Below are 17563 nucleotides of genomic sequence, written 5' to 3' on the forward strand. Positions count from 1 at the left end.
AGCTGACATAAACAAGTTTCCAAATTAAGTAGCAGCATGTCTAAACCAATTAGCATATGAAATCTAGTATCTAAAAAAGAGAAAACACCTGAATTATCTTATAAAAAGGGCTTTTTAGAAATCATAAAAATAAAACCTTAGTAAATACTTTTAACTCCTGTTGAGTCAATGGAAGACAACTTCAAATCAGAAACTGTGCATTCTTCTATACTTAACCATTGTATGCTTTGCTTCAAAATCATCATAAAATCAACAATAATTACTTACACTTAAAGTATACTTAAAATTTTTGGTTTTTTAAGAATAGTGTTTAGTTTCAAGTAAATATTGTGCACAAACAATGCAATGAATATACTATATTTACAGAGTTTGTTCTTTGGACATAAATATTAAACAATACATTCCCCAAAATATTAACATCATATGCCTACCATTTTTTCATTTCAATGTTTGTTCTGTCCCTATAAAAACTGAAATGTAATCTAAGTTGATAATCTGCTCCTCCCTATTATATGTATCATAGTATCACATACGAAATAAAAAATCATGAAGTCCTGACTACATCTAAACAATTCCAGAACTACTGAAAACAGTGACATTTAAAAGTTTTTAACTCAGTACTCTTAAAAATATGTATTTCAGTTAAGATCTATATGGGTCAAAGTCTAGCCTTTACCTCAGTTTCAAACTCGATATGCACAAATTCAAAACTATTCTTTTGGTCTTTCACGATGGTGAAAAACAACACATTTCAGAAATTCTTCCTACAATGTAAAGCTACTTTAACTTTGTGACTAAATATAAATGATTCCATAATATTTAAGAGTTCAGATAGTTTACTGTCTATGAAAGAGAGCACCTAAATTATCAAAATAAATAGAAAAAAAATTTTTCATTTCATCATAGACCCTAATTCTATTACCACTTTTTTGGTAAACATTTTTTTTTTTTGACAATGGGGCAGGTTAAAATGAAAGAAAAAAGATGAAGAATCTGATATTGGTTTAACAATCTCTCTTTTAAAATACGTTGAATAAAACAATGAGATCTTTAAAAAAAATTACAAGAGTCAAGTAATAAGTCTTCAGAAAAAAAAGTACTTTCTCATTCTTAGAAATAAAAACATAGAATATTAAAAATTTTAAAAGTGTCCAAAATATGAATTTCTTAGGTTGGAATAATTTACAGTAAATTAATGAAAAAAATAGTCTCATGTGATAAATACTATTTTATACACTTTAGTGGTTTAAAGTGACCACAGTTCCTCCTACAATCAACTGAATTAAAACTGTAATTCACAAAATTAAAGCTCATGAAATGAAATAAGACATTTGTCTGTCACTTCTCAATAGATCTGTACCATAATTTCACTTTAAATATTGAAATTACTGTTGCTATTCTGATTCCATTCATACCTTTCCTTAATGTCCACAGTTTAATGTGTACCTTATTTTCTACTTAGATTCCTCAGAATGAACAATTTTGAAATGTACTGAGTAAACTTGTTCTGTATTTTATGTTCATAGAAGATGATAAAGTTATTAGATATGTTAGTGTACAGTTTTAGTTTTAGAGATAAACTACCAACTTCAAGATTTATTCTATATTCTTCATTACAGAAAGTACAAAGTTAACAAAGACTTAACAGGCAATCAACAGGCTTTAGAGATAGATTCTAAGTCTTTTCTTAATACAGATAATACTCAAAATACCTAAAATTCAAGCTTAACCTTTTTGTTTGTTATAAGGTTTACAACATTCAAGTCCCACAGTGTTGTTTCTCAGTCTACATGTCATCCCAGCTAGTAATAAGTGGGTAATATTTTACACAACACAGAATTCTACTGGTGCTAAATATAACATTAAAATAGTAAGGTGCATTATTTACCAGTCCCCATAAACTGTGGTATCATTCAACATTCTTCTATAGACCATTGGTACAATTTGATTAAAATTTCATTTTAGTAAAATGTATGATATAATATTCCTTTAAAAAACTAAGTAGGCTTTTTAATGCACCCCTTTCTTGTTACATCTACCAAAAAATTAATATGGTGAATATGATATTATCAGTATAGAGTTCAGCTGACTCTTGAACAATGCAGGGCTTAGGGGCACTGAAGCTATACACAGTTGAAAATTATATATACCTTTAGAGTTGGCCCTCCATATCTGTAGTTCTACATTTGCAGACTCAATCAACCTCAGATTATGTAATACTATAGTATATATTTATTGAAAAGAATCCTTGTATTAGTGGACCCACACAGTTCAGACCTGTGTTGTTAAAGGGTCAACTATATACTGATGTACCACAGGAATGGGATAAGGCAATGTATAATGGATCCAGAAGGCAATGGCAACCCACTCCAGTACTCTTGCCTGGAAAATCCCACAGACTGAGAAGCCTGGTAGGCTACAGTCCATGGGGTCGCAAAGAGTCGGACACGACTGAGTGACTTCACTTTATTACACAATGATGAAACAAACAAAAATGAATAATAATTAAATTACAAAGGTGTTCTACTCCTATGTGTATATATCGAAGAGATCTAAAATCTATGTGCACAAAATCTTGTACATGAATGTTCAGGGCAGCATTATTCACAACAGCACAAAAGTGGAAACAACCCAAACGTCTATTAACCAATGAACTGATAAAATATATATCCATATAATGAAATATATGGATATAGTCATCAATATATAGGAATGAAGGACTGACCCATGGTACAACATGGATGATCTTTGAAAGCATTATACTAAGTAAAAGGAGTCACACACAAAAGGCCATATATTATACCATTACATTTACATAAAATGTTGAAAACAACAAATCTATAGAGACAGAAACTGGATTAGTGGTTGCCTGAAGGGTGAGTGGACTAGGGGAGTGACTGCTCAAGGGCATGAGGATTTCTTTTTGGGGTAAGAAAAAATTCTAAAATTGATTATGGTGATACAATTAATTCTGTGAATATATGAAAAATCACTGATGAACATCTCAAATGAGTGAATTGTATGGCATGTGAATATCTCAATAAAGTTGTTATATTAAAAAATGCAAAGGTATTAACTTTTCCCTTTTATCCCTGAAATTGGTGAGGTTTCATGATATCTCCCATAATGACCATACCAATATATTTTTCTTTACACAAAACTATTTTCCTGAAAGAAATAAAAACTGATTTTATAGATAAAAAACAACTCTGAATGCATTATATTGGTTGATTATTTAAAGGACTCTCCTTTCTCCAATGAAGTTTTTCATAAAGGAAATCATCACCCACAAGTGTCTTATGGGTGTTAGGTATTTTTAAAGAAAACACCTGGGACAACTTTAGACAGATACAGTTATCCTATATTAATTTCCAAGTTACTTAGCACAAGTGGAATAGCCTAACTATCTGTTAAGATAAAGAAATTGTGACATTTGGTCTGAAAGTGGAAAAAACTTAAGATGTACCTCAGAGACTGAGAGAAGACAAACTCCCTACCACTAAAACCCAGCTGCTGATGAGATTTCCTTATAGGGACTCAGGAACAAGATAAAAGTCTGTTTTAAGTTCTCAATTTTATCTCTTAGAGTAGTTGAAGATATCTTGGAAAAAAGCCAGAGAACTTTTAAAATTAACATTGAGGCCTCTCAAGACAATTTATTCTTCAACTTCTGAAGATTTAATGGTCAACAAAACCCAAGAGGTAAAAACATGAATTAAAGATTAGGAGATGAAGAAAAAAAAGGACAGACTAAATCAAACTAGAGTAAAATAAAATAAATGAAAATGGTAAGATAGAGTGATCTGGGTGGTGAGAAAATAAACGATATAAAACATTTCATTTTTGTATATCCTATTTTCTACAATAAAAATTATTTATGTTTAAAAGGTATTTATTTAAAAATTGTTAGTTTCTTTACTAATGATTAAGGAGGTAATTAATCTCCAGTCTGAATTCCCCTAAAATGACCCCACAGCAGTTCCAGTATTATTTGAGTAACACAATGTTCCTTATAGTTATCAGTCTATTAGACTAGAAGGACAGAAGTCTTATGCACTTGACACATATGGTAACATAAAGATAAATATTTTAAATTAAAATAGTCTAGAAAGTTAAACTTTTGCAGAATCAAATCACAGAAGATATGTTGAGATATGACTATTCACAATACATATAACGTCTAAATTTTAGACCACTTTAATACCAAAGAGTTTAATTTGACAAGTATCCTTTTAAAGGCATACTGAATTTGTTTTGGTACAGAAAGACTTTCGACTTTTGCCACACCGTTTTAGAAAACCATAATCACAGTTTTGCTTTTTAAAAAAAAAAAAAATGTCAGGTTAAGATGTAAATATGGAGCTGCTTTAGTAATCCACATCAATTGAAAAAGAATAATAACATTTGCACAGTCTTTTAGTGGCTTAAATTATTCGCTTCAAAACAATATAAATATTCACTTTGAAGTGCTTATAGAGGAAAAAAGTTAACACATCAGACTTCAGAATCATATTTACAAATTAAATATAATTTGCTTTTAGTTTTAAATTCACTGATACACATACATAACATACAATCATTTTATATATACATACACATATTCTACCTGTTAATTCACTTCTCAATCAACCATTTTTTATTTAAAAAAAGAAAAGAACAAAAATCCTCCCTTGAAAAGTGAAATCGTCATCTAATCTTTACTCCTTCTAGCATGATGCTTTCAAATTTTATAAGGAATAGATCCACTTCTTCCTCAAGCTCCACCAATAACTTATCATAAGATTTCTATTATTGCTGCTATTCAGGCAAACCTACCACTTGAAATGAGAACAAGATACTTCTATCTTCTTCATTCAGGTAGAATGTCTTAAGAACATCATAAAGTCAGGCTGATCTAAATTTGTTTTAAGTATTTTGCATAGACTATACACACACATAAACAGACAACAGAAAATAAACACAGGCAGAACTGTAGAATACAATCTGAGTTGATTATTTACTTTTCAAGTATTTAATTAGAAAAACTAATTACACATTTCTTAACATGTTATGCTTAAATTCCTAAGCAAAACTGAAATGCCAACTCCACTATCTGTCAAATTAAAGAGAAAGCGGTGGTTGCATACAATTACCCATTTTTAAATACATATATTTACCATTAAAATTTTGTGTCATTTAATGTTCTTTTTGAACCTTCCAAATTCATACTTTTATTCTAAGATATTAATAAATTGCATTAATTTACTCCATTGTGGGTATGAATTTTCAGAGTAATTTAAAAACATGAGCAAATTCAAAAACCATCTGAACAACACAGCTTTGAAAAAAATTATTTTTCAAAAAGATTACCCCCATGACTTTTATTGAACACATCTCCCATCCCAGAAAACCTGTTCATGTTATACATAAATAAATTTCTACCAAGTAATTATGGAACTTAAATGTCACTTACAAGATATCATTAAGTAGTCTTCAGAAGTGCTCTTGACATCATCATCATCATCATCTTCAGTTTTAATAGTAACTGTAGAACCAGGAACACCACCAGCTGCTTGAATCACAGTTTCTGTATCTGAATTAGTTACAAGAACCTCTTCTGAAACCACTGTGGGAGAGTCAACTCCTGAAACACAATCTTGGACCACATGTTCCAAGTGTCCATCAGGACCAGTAACAAGATCAGCCACAAAAACCTGCTCAGGTACTCTAACAGTTTCTGTAATTAGCTCAGACGTCAAGATGTGATCACCATCATCTTCCTCTAAGTCCTCTTCAATAGCAACATCAGCCTCAAGTACAGCTTCAGGAACAATTACACCTTCTGTTACTACATCAGTCTCAGTGATGATATCAGGCCCATGGACAACTTCAGCTGCAAGGCCATGATCAAGAGTTATCCCACCATCTGTGACAACATCAGAAACTAATACAGCTTCAGGAACTGAAACAACAATATGGTCTCCATCGATATGCGCAGTACCAGTCATTCCAGCAACTACAATACAAATTATCCAAAGAAAGTAATCTTATTAATTAAAAGTATTTATATATCAGATGACATAAAATAGTTTTTAAATTAGAAATAGTCCTCGGAAAATTAGTATTTTAAAGAACCACTGATAATTAACTGCCGTAAAAACCCCCACCAACCAGGAACTGAGGGGGAAGTGAAAGAAAATAATGTTAGTAAAATCTAAGTTAAAACCTTAAAAATAATATACTTTATTTTGAAGTAAAACAAAAAAGCCACAGTGAGATACTGAACAGCTAGAAAAAAAGAAATAACACCACAGGTTGGTGAGGATGCAGAGAAACTGAATCTCTCATATGTAATGGTAGCAGCCACTCGAAAATCATTTGGCACTTTCTTACAAAAAACATGTGTACTTACCAATACAACCTAACAATTGCACTCTGCAGCATTTCTCCCATAGTTACTAAAATATGTTTACACACAAAAAAAAACATGAATATCCATAACAACGCATAGTAGATATTATTTCTAGTAGCAAAAGAAAAATACAACTCAAATGTTTACAGCATGCAAATGATTGGTTAAGCCATCTTTGGCACATCCTCACTATGGAATACTACTCATCAATAAAAAAGGGACAAACTACTGATACATTAACAACCTGAATCAGCTGCCAGAAAATTGTGCTGAGTGAAAAAATTCAATTACAACATACAATATACTGCATAATGTATAAATGGAGTCATTTATATAACATTCTCAAAATTCTAAAAGCATAGAGATGGAGTATAGATAACAGTTGCCAAGGATGGGGGTGTATGTGAATATTTTGGTATAGCACATACACGGTGATGGACATCATAAATACATGCTCACTGTGTATCTTCACTGTGGTGGTGTCTATACAAATCTATGCTATGCTATGCTAAGTCACTTCAGTCGTGTCCGACTCTGTGTGACACCATAGACAGTAGCCCACCAGGCTGCCCCGTCCCTGGGATTCTCCAGGCAAGAACACTGGAGTGGATTGCCATTTCCTTCTCCAATGCATGAAAGTGAAAAGTGAAAGTGAAGTCGCTCAGTCGGGTCCGACTCTTAGCGACCCCATGGACTGTAGCCTACCAGGCTCCTCCGTCCATGGGATTTTCCAGGCAAGAGTACTGGAGTGGGGTGCCATTGCCTTCTCCAATACAAATTTATATATGGAACAAAATTGCACAGACCCATATACACTCACACACACACAAGTGGTGAAAACTGAATGAGGTCTGTAGTCTAGATAACAGTAATGCACCAATGTTAATTTCCCGTTTTTAATATTGTACTAAGATGTCACCATTGCAGAAACATATGAGTAAAGCGTTTATAGGACCCTATACACTAGTTTTTCTATTTCCTGTGAGTCTAGCATTTCAAAAAGTTAAAGTTAAACTAAAAAGGACACAAAACCATGAAAGGTTGCTAATACATTAAATTGAGTTAATAAAATATGACAGCTTAATACATTAGACAATACGTATTATAAACATGAAAGTCTCTGAACTTCTTTATTTTAAAGAAGTTCAGAGACTTAAAAATAAAGAAGTTCAGAGACTTCTTTATTTTAAAAATGGAAAGCATCTTTTAACATCTGATTTGGGGAGAAGAAAACTCATTTTAGATAAATATTTGGTTTATTTTAAAAAAACACACAAACAGACTCTGAATTGTATTAAATTCTAAACTAGTAAATTGTAGGAATAAAGCTTTAAATAACATTTATCTTGAGCAGCATGGTAAACGCCAACTCCTACCCTCTTGTAAATATTATAAGAGCGTAAAATTCCTTCACAAGTAATTCTGTTACATTCTGCCTCTGAAGTGATGCAGTAAACAAATTAATAGTTTATGGACCAAGTTATAAGAAAATTACCTACAAGAATCCAGTACAAAGCCTTTTCTACATAATGATCACTTTCTATACAGTAATAATCTGAAAGAGTGCAATTTGTTACATGGTTCACTACTATTAACCAATTCATTATGGAAGATTGCTGGTAAATTAGGATGGAGACCAGTGAACACATTAAAAAATAAGGTGAAAAGGCAAAGTTACTTTTCAACCCTTCTGAAGTTTTCTCACTATTCTCAAATTCTCACCGAAACCACATTACCCAAAAGGACACAGCCTCAACCTTGAAAATTAGTAGACAAAGGGAGTGTGTATAGAATAAGAACTTTCTACTCACTTTTTACTCCACTGGTCATTTTTGTAGACAGGGAGACGGTGAGGGTTCAAATTTAGTATTCAACCAGACTGAAAATGTGTTTTTTAGCAAGGAAAAAGTAAATGCTAAGCCTATAAAATTCACAGTATTGAAATTCTATGTATATGAATGACAACATTAATACTGTATAAAATTTTTTCATAAATTAGACTTAAAGTGTGGGAAATTCCATTTATTTAAGAACACAGCTAGAAAATAGTTTGTTTCCTAAAGGTAGACACTAAAGAAGGATGGAAGGACAGAATAATGCTAGTGCTGGCTTGGGTTCAGATTAACCTGTTTGGGAGGATTCTAATAAGATGGAATAAGTGCTTTTCAGTTTACCTAGTTTTTACTCTAGCAGGAACTTACATGTTAAAATAAATCAGATATAAACCAAAAAAATCCAAACATGCTTGTTTACCCTGAACTAAATAATTTAAGAATCTTAGACCAAGAATTGATGAGTTCCCACAGGGTACTGGCAGAAATTCAGACCATGATCCAAAATGCTTTTCATTAAATTCTGCTCTTTCCTCTTATCAACTCATTTGAAATTCCACTGAATTGCTAGACAAAGTTATTTATTTTAGCTACACATTAGCTATATTTATTATTGAATATTATGCACCAAGTAACTCAGTATTTTACATATAATATCTCATTTAAGCCTCAGAACTATGAAATAAGGGGAGTGTTATTATCTCCACTTTAAACACAAACAAACTACAGTTTAGAGAGATTAAATAAGCTTGCCCAAGGTTCAAGCTGGGAACTGAATGCATTTTTTTTTTTTACTCTAGACTGGCTTTTTTAACTTGCCTAAATGAGGAAAACAGAATTTACTTACTCTAGAGACTGATTTTTAAGAAATTTATAGGGCTAATCAAGTGAGTCACTACTAAAGGAATAGATTGAAAGAGAAAGAATAAAAAGACCTACCATATAGTGACTTATTTAAAATTCAAGGCATTTAGTAAGCAGCATTAAAAGGCATTAAAATTTTATCTCGCTAGGTAGCAAACTATAAACAATATGAAAAAAAAATCTTTTAAAAGTGTGAAATCAATTAGATGACTTGATAACAGTTAAGAAACAAGTCATTATTCCAAGCATTTCCCTTCTTACTAAAGTTGCTTAAATTAAATGTGAATAGCTGAATTTCACCAGAAAGCATAATATTTGGTATTTTGGGGGTTTGTCTTGGGCCACCACATACCACTATTTTGCTACTAAGTCTCAAAGCAATATGGGCTTCCTAGGTGGATCGGTAGTAATAAATCCACATTTGATCCCTGTGTCGGGAAGATTCCCTCAAGAAGGCAAGGGCAACCTACTCCAGTATTCTTGCTTGGTAAGTCCCATGGACAGAGGAGCCTGGTGGTCTACAGTCCATGAGGTCACAGAGTTGGACACAACTAAGCAACTGAATACACATGCACACGCACGCTCAAAGCAGTATGGACTTTTTTTAGCAATAAAATCTTAAACAATTAGATTCAACAGCACAGATTCCAAGGACAACTATTATACTGAGACATGCACAAGTTATCACATAAAGCATACTATTGTAAAATTTAAAGTATCCTTGAAAAGAAACTGGTCCAATAAATTTCTGAATTAAATTAATAGTTCAGACTCAATATAGTAGCCATTTCATACCAACCAAAAACAGAGAATTTAGAGATTCTATACCACATAGTGTGTTTACTTAGCTAGCTCTATCTATGTATGCTACACTCATGTTTCACAAGTATCATTAATTTCTGGGTTTGTAGATATCTAAGTTTTTAAGCTAGCAAAAATTTAAAGAGAATGTATCTAATTTCTAATCAAATTTTAGAATTTGGAAACCTTAGTATTAGATATAAGGGATTAATTAAGCCTCAAGACAGCGAGGAGGAAAAATGCAAAGAAAGCTAAGAGGAACACCAAGTAAAAATTCACCAGCACCAGACATTTTTCCAATCTTTGAAAGGAATCAAGCTTTGCTTGCTAATGGGCAACTTCTTCAGGAGTGCGGATGGGAGGGATTTCTGGGACTGTATCAGATGCCATAGGGTAAGTAATATTTTGTATAAAATGGACAAAATACTGTATTTCTTCCATAAAAAATCTTATTTTGCATCATTTATTTTCAGATTCCAGATATAAAAGATGTCATATAATATTTCTCCTTCTCTGTCTGACTTCAGTCACAGAGACTCACACACTTAAGAGAATGAACTTATGGCTGCTGAGGGGGGAAGGATGGGGGCAAGGCATAGTTGAGGAGTTTGGAATGGACATATACACACTGCTGCATTTAAAATGGATAACCAACAAGGACCTACTGTAAAGCACATGGAACTCTGCTCACTTGGCAGCATGGATGGGAGGGGAGTTTGGGGGAGAATGGAAACATGTATATGTATGGCTGATTCTCTTTGCTGTTCCCCTGAAACTATCACAACATTGTTAATTGGCTATACCCCAAAGGAAAAAGTTTAAAAAATACCTTATTTTTAAAAGGTAAAAAGTTAAGATTATACTTAATATATACTTAAAATATATATACATATACTGAAATATATATTTCAGTATATAAAATAATATATACTGAAAATTATTATAAACTTATTATACTGAATTTCAAGTGTTCCATAATTTGAAAAACTTATCTCTTGCAAGGTATTCACAAAATTCTTTTTAAAATCTCTTACACCTCAGTCTTTTGCCTTCTTCTCGAGTTTATTCACATACTTTTTCCACCTAAAATCACTTTTAGGTCATCTATAATCAAAAAACTCACTTCTGACTCTTTAAGCAGAGTAAATCCATGATTCCTTTTTGTGTCATCAATTAACTACAACTCCTACCATATTAAATTTGGAGAGGACATTTAATGTTATCTAGCCCAACCCACTCATAAAAGTGAATTAAGTAATTTGCCTAAGTTTACATAGATAATTAATAAGACTGCCAAGACTAGAATCTAGTTCTGAGTCTCATTACAGTGGGCTTTACAACATGAGACAAAATAACATATTCAACCATATTATCTAAAAATAGTATAGCCTTTTCTTAATTGAGCAAAGTATCCTCTTTGTAGTCTCCCATTTCTAATTGTATCTTTAACATTCCACAATATCTCATGCTTCTGTTTACATTTTATCCCAATTTACCATTTGTCTCTTCTACACTCACTTTGATCTTTTGTGTAAGTCTTAACCACTCTATCACTGCCACTTATACTTCAGATACCTCTCTCTTCTATCATTCAGACTGACCTTGCCCAAATTCAGATTATTTGCTGTTAAGGGTGTCTTATCATTTTCATCAAAATGACTACTGTTAAGAGGCCACTGAAAAATCTCGTCACAAAAATAGGGATTTTTTTTTTTTCAAGAAAAGAAAAAGGTAATGCTATCAGTGAGAACTTTCTAAGTATATGGCATCAGAATACAATTAATCATCTAGTGCAAGATATTCCTCTATCACTATATAAGCATCTAACTTCTTTGAAATGATGAAAGTACTTCCATTTCCAGCTTTATTAACAATGCAACTTAAAATGTATTTTATATTTTAACATTTTCTAACATGAGAACTACTGTAAGTATTTATATAAACTGTTTTTCATTTCCAATGATGTATTACCACTATATTCCAAGTTTGCTTACTTCAATCTACCCACAAAATTATAAGAATGATTTTAACTAGACTATTGACACATAGATTTACTTAAATAAGCCCTACAAATGTATTTTCCTGGCAAAGGAACAAGTTTTCATTGTAATTCTCCCCTTCCCCAATAGAGTTTTGATATTTAGTTACAAATAAAAAATACAACAAAGAAAATGCTTTACCAAAATCCTGCATAATCATGGTATGGGCCATTCTAGAGTCTGATGTGTGCAATCCAAGACTTCCACCACCTGGATCCATACTTAGTAAAGTTCATTCACAAATCTCTGTAAAAGAAGTGTTTTTTTAAAATAGTTTAAATGCATTTAGGTCAAAGTCAATTGTTTTGAGAAAAATGCAATTGAAAATGTGCCTCTCAACCAGGTGTGCAAATCTCATTACAAAGGAAAACAAAGCAAACAAACAAAAGAAACCTTGTTTTATGCTTTATGTGACAACCATAAATAAAAGAAGGGTCAGTGGAAGTAAACCAAAGATAATGGAGAAGAAGCACAAAGGGTGATGAGCCACAGGGAAGTGATAGACGCAAGCAAAAGAACAAAATTGTAGTATTGAGGTTCCAGTTAAAATATAGGTTATTAAAAAGGAAGAAAAAGAACAAGATGACAACAGACAGTAGTTGGGGTATTTATACATTACTAGAGGACTCAGGTGTCTAGTATTAGTGCATTTCATCCAGTGGCTCTCATCCATTTCTTCCAGACCCAGCTCAGCCCTGCAGCGTAGCTCTGCAGATAAACTTGTGTTTCACCTCTGGCTCCCGGGGTTCTACTTATAATGAAAAATGTTCTATCCCAGTTTCCCTGGAGTTCTTTGAGCCAGTAAGGACTTCTTGCCTTACTCTACTACAATCTCTTGGCTCACAGTTTTGAGGACTCATGAAACATGACTGCTTCCTAAATGTAGTAGAGATAAGATCAATCACATACAAACATTTAGCAAATTGTTTCTTTCAGAATAGCTTTTACTTGTCAATTTTTTCATTAATAATTAATAAAGCTATACTAGCCTCATGCTAGTTTTGGAAGCAAGGGCTCAACCTATTTCATTTCAAATGATTTATACTATATTTAAGATCAACAGATAGTATGGAACCTAAAATTAGATTCTGTTACTTAATGTTATTTCTTAAAACTATATGTATACTTTACTCTCAGATACAAGCTTCTAAGCAAATCAACCAAAAAATCTGTAAATTTTATAGAACATTTCCTCATTTTTAGTTAGAAATGTTTAATAGATTTGGCTTAATCTATTCTTAAGTACAGGAGATCACTAAGATTTTTTTTTCCCTTGCCTCAAAGTTCTATAGGTGTACAGAAGGCAGGAAAGTCTCACAGAGTAATCTTTATCAACATTTGAGTCATGTATCTCAAAATCCTACAGCAGTAGGTGACATCTCTGTATATTACAATGATTCAAACAAAATTACTTTATGTGTGAGCACATTCTGAGCTGTATTTCTGTTATCTTTTTTAAACACCACATTGTTTTCTGCCTTCAAAATGAAGTCAAGAGAGTTCACAAACTACCTGGGTCTTCAGAGAGAGAAATTAAAATGCCATAATTACTTATTTCCAACATTTAAAACAGTGTACTATTTTAAATTTAATTAGAATAAATGCTTTATCACATAACCAACAGAACAATTACAAATGCCTTTAAAATGTTTTAAACAGTTAATTTTGCTTAATTATTAAATAAAACATGAAGTAATTTGTTAATCACCTTAATATGAGTATCCTGAAGAAACTGTAGATTTTCTTACATATTGTAAAATAAAATCTGCAGCATTTTGTTTTTGTTATTTTTCCTTCTGAACTACGTTATTTTCTTTGGAAGAACGTTCTTTTTACCTATTGTAAAAATACATTCACAATTAGATACCTTAAAACATTTTAAACTGAATCTCTGACACAACTTGAGAATTTTTCTTTACACTTTAATGTACAGGGTGAGATTGGGAAGGATTCATATGCTCAAAACCGTTAACCTAAAAAGCAACCAAAGGGATTCCAACAGAAATAACTACCTACAACGTTACTTCACTTAGAATCCAACCATCTGATTAAGCCAAAATCTTTCCTAAAGCATATTTTAAAAATCACTAGCAACATTTTATTTTGGAAAGTAAAAGAGAACCAACCAAGGGCAAGCTTTATTCTTGCCAAATCCATAGGAAAAAAATCTGCACTAGTGTTCAATGAAGTGTAAAAATTTTAACACAGTGCAACTCTTACAGGAATTATCACACTTTAAGAATATCAAATAAACTGGACCACCTTTTTCCCCATATAGAAAGTTTCAATAAGATCAATAACGAATGGGGTATGAGAACAGCAGTGTGTTAGGATTCAGTAGCCAGGCTTCTCAGTATTCTGAAGAGCATATTTCACATCCTTATTGAATGGAGGTAACCACCAAATACTCTTCAAGAAAACATCTTTCCCTTAGTTTATGTGGAGCAGAAATCACAGAACAAAAATCAAAGCAAAACAAAAAACAAACACCCCCCCCCCCCCCACCAAGCACACATTTTACTCTCATTCGTCTTCTCTGAACAGATTATTCAGGGCCTAGCTTCTAGATGATGTAAATAGGGTGAGGGACAGGAGAAAAATCCTAAGGCGGCAGAACAAGAGAATGTGAAAGTAGTATAAGCAGAGATAGGAGACAAAGGAGCCCTGGCAAGTAGCAGTATTGCAGCTTTGGACGCAACCCTCTTCCCGCATCAGTCTCCCTTTCCCACGACCACGCCAAGTTTCAATCATTCTGAGCAGAACGCACACACGTGCCCTCCCATACATTACCCATCTCCCTGGATCTTCAACCAAATGAGAACCTTCGCAGTGGAAAGGCAGAAAGCGAAGAGACAAGAATACCCTTTCCCCTCCTCCCTCACTTGGTGCAGCAGTCGCCACCGATACTACCCACGCCGTGCTGCCCAACCCCTCACCATCCTGCTCCCTTTGCCCCGCTACACGGGAGACGGCGGCAGGGAACCAAAATGGTGGTGTTTTAGCAAAGGCGACAGTTGCCGCACACGGCCCCCACCCCCACCGCAGGCTCTGACGGCTCCCTAGCCCCTAAAATGCCCGATTCGGTGCCACCCTCTCGCAAACGCCGTTATCCCTCGCGCTTTCCAAGGTTACCAACCGCTGCTGGCGGGGACGGGGGCGGGAGCGAGATGGGGGAAGTGCAGCTGAGAGGAATGGGGGGGGGGGGGTAGTGTCGCCGAGAGAAAATGCCAGGGGGCCGCCGCATTCTTCACCGTTTTGTTTTCCGCCATTTTCCCGTCACCCTAAACCACCGACGGCCTCCACGACGGCTCTAGCCCCCGCGGGCTGTGGCCTCGGGGAAAAACAGGGCAGCTGAAGGAGAAGTAATTCTCTCAATTCCCCCAGCCACCCGCTGCTGAGGAGAAACACTGTCTACCCGAGGGGAGGGAACGCTTAGGGACTAGACGCCACTTCCATTGTTCCCGTCGCCCTACACTACGCGCTGGGTGCGAGCCTCTCCTCAACCGAGCGACACTGAGAGCAGCCGACCCAAGTGCCTGTACTCTCTCCTCAGGAGTCTCCTTACCTGCCGCCGCCGCCGCCAGTTGGATTCTGACCGCGCTCCGGATTTCTGCGGGGGGCGGCAGCTGTGGATCAGCCAGCTCCTCACATTCGGGTTTCCGAGGTTCCGCAGCTCGAGCCAATCACAAGCTACTCTGCGTCTGGGAGGCGCGCCGCCTAGTCCTGTTTTATACCGCGCCTGACTTGCTGAGGTTGCATTACGTCACGCTCCCCTTGCTGCAGGGTAGGGGGCCGCGGGGGGGAGCGCGCACGCGCGCGCGATCGATCGAGAAGCCCGCGCTGGGTTTCTGCCCGGAGACCCCGCGGACTTGCGAGTCGAGGCTGTAGCGCCGGGCGAGTCTCAGTGCGCAAGCCTGGATTTTGGCGCGACCCTGAGGTGTTTCCGTGGGGAGATGTTTTGTTTTCCAGGGTTTCTAAAGGAGAGGAAGAGGGAGAGGTGGGGAAATCAATATGCGAATGGCCATCCACTGAACCTCTCGTAGATGTTGAATAAGGTTTAAAAAAAACCAGTCCTACCCTCGAGGATTTGACCAGTTAGGTTGACCTGAGTGATAAGAAGTATATTTCCCCGAAATGAAACCCTTATGTATTTTGCAGTTTCCCTCCTTCATTCTTTTTATATTTCCTCGTGAAGTCGCTCAGTCGTGTCAGACTCTTTGTGACCCCATGGACTGTAGCCCACCAGGCTCTTCCATCCATGGAATTTTCTAGGCAAGAGTACTGGAGTGGGTTGCCATTTCCTTCTCTTATGTTTCCTAGTGGTAGACAATTCGATCTAGAAAGTAAAGGGAAAAAAAGCATAGAGAGGAAGGGTAAACAAGGGACCAAAATGAAGTGAATACTAAATATCTCTTGATTGTGTCACTTTCAGCTTGTGTCTGAACAAAATGGGAGAACGGTGAGAAATTCAGTGGTAACGGGTGGGCAAAAAAGTGATGCGATGTGACTAAAAGATTGCATTTGCAAAGGGCCTTATGTTCTGAAAATTTAGCTTTGGTACCTTAGCATTTGGAGTGAGTATGGACTGCAAGGAGATCCAACCAGTCCATTCTGAAGGAGATCAGCCCTGGGGTATCTTTGGTAGGAATGATGCTAAAGCTGAAACTCTAGTACTTTGGCCACCTCATGCGAAGAGTTGACTCATTGGAAAATACTCTGATGCTGGGAGGGATTGGGGGCAGGAGGAGAAGGGGCCGACAGAGGATGAGATGGCTGGATGGCATCACTGACTCGATGGACGTGAGTCTGAGTGAACTCCGGGAGTTGGTGATGGACAGGGAGGCCTGGCGTGCTGCGATTCATGGTGTCGCAAAGAGTCGGACACGACTGAGCGACTGATCTGATCTGATCTGAACAGTGTTTAAGGAGGGAAAGGATACGCTCCTTTAAAAAGAGAGAGAGAAGGTAACACTACATTTGCCTAAATAGTTTGAATATTTTTACAAACAAAACATGTTATTTTTCTCGGTCAGCTAGATAATTTCTCCAGGTCTCTATAACCTGATAGACAATTAAAGGTTTTGAGAAACGTAAAGGAGACACAGCATGAAAGCCCTGGCACAGTATCTGGGCTATAGCAGACGGGGAGTACACAAACTGTCTACTTGCAGAGCCAAGTAATAAGTATTTTAGGCTTTGAGGATTATAAGGTCTCTGTCAAGTATTCAAGTCTGCAACTGTAGCCCCAAAGCAGCCATACACAGTATGTACACAAATGAGCATGGCTGTGTTCCCATTGAACTTTATTTATGGGCACTGACATTTGAATTTGGTCATTTTAAAGTGTCTTGAAAAATTATTATTCTTTGAATTTTTAAAAACTATTTAAAAATGTAAAAAACATTCTTAATATCAATCCACTAAAAATACAGGCAGCCATCCAGATTTGCCCTGTGCACGGTAGTTTGTTGACCCTGTAGGTGTTATTTGTTTACTTTTATTTTCCCTCATAGATAAAGTTATTTTTTATGAGTATGTTCCCCTAGGTGATATGTTTCTATATTGGGTTCCCTGGTAAATACTATTTGAAAGGTCTTCTCTCAGTGACAATTCTAATAGGACATGGAAGAATCTGA

At 35.4% G+C, this 17563-nt stretch overlaps 1 protein-coding gene across 7 annotated transcripts in view; it reads right to left on the reverse strand.

Annotated features, from left to right (window-relative positions):
- Positions 1-15649, reverse strand: part of ZNF711 (zinc finger protein 711) — a 28322-nt gene extending 12673 nt beyond the window's left edge. The window contains exons 1-5 of one of the 7 annotated variants that reach the window (XM_070784802.1): positions 15493-15648; positions 13636-13763; positions 12547-12803; positions 12069-12173; positions 5453-5995 (exon numbers count right to left, since the gene is read on the reverse strand). In XM_070784802.1, coding sequence (XP_070640903.1) covers positions 5453-5995; positions 12069-12147 — 622 coding nt within the window. In that variant the 5' untranslated portion in view covers positions 12148-12173; positions 12547-12803; positions 13636-13763; positions 15493-15648. Of the gene's footprint in view, positions 1-5452; positions 5996-12068; positions 12174-12541; positions 12804-13635; positions 13764-14717; positions 14738-15492 lie in introns of those variants that run through there. The other 6 variants (XM_070784803.1, XM_070784806.1, XM_070784800.1 and 3 more) reach the window with 6 other exon arrangements.
- Between the last annotated feature and the right edge of the window lie 1914 nt (positions 15650-17563).

Source organism: Bos indicus, chromosome X (assembly GCF_029378745.1).
Source record: "Bos indicus isolate NIAB-ARS_2022 breed Sahiwal x Tharparkar chromosome X, NIAB-ARS_B.indTharparkar_mat_pri_1.0, whole genome shotgun sequence".
In the NCBI taxonomy this organism is placed as follows: domain Eukaryota; kingdom Metazoa; phylum Chordata; class Mammalia; order Artiodactyla; family Bovidae; genus Bos; species Bos indicus.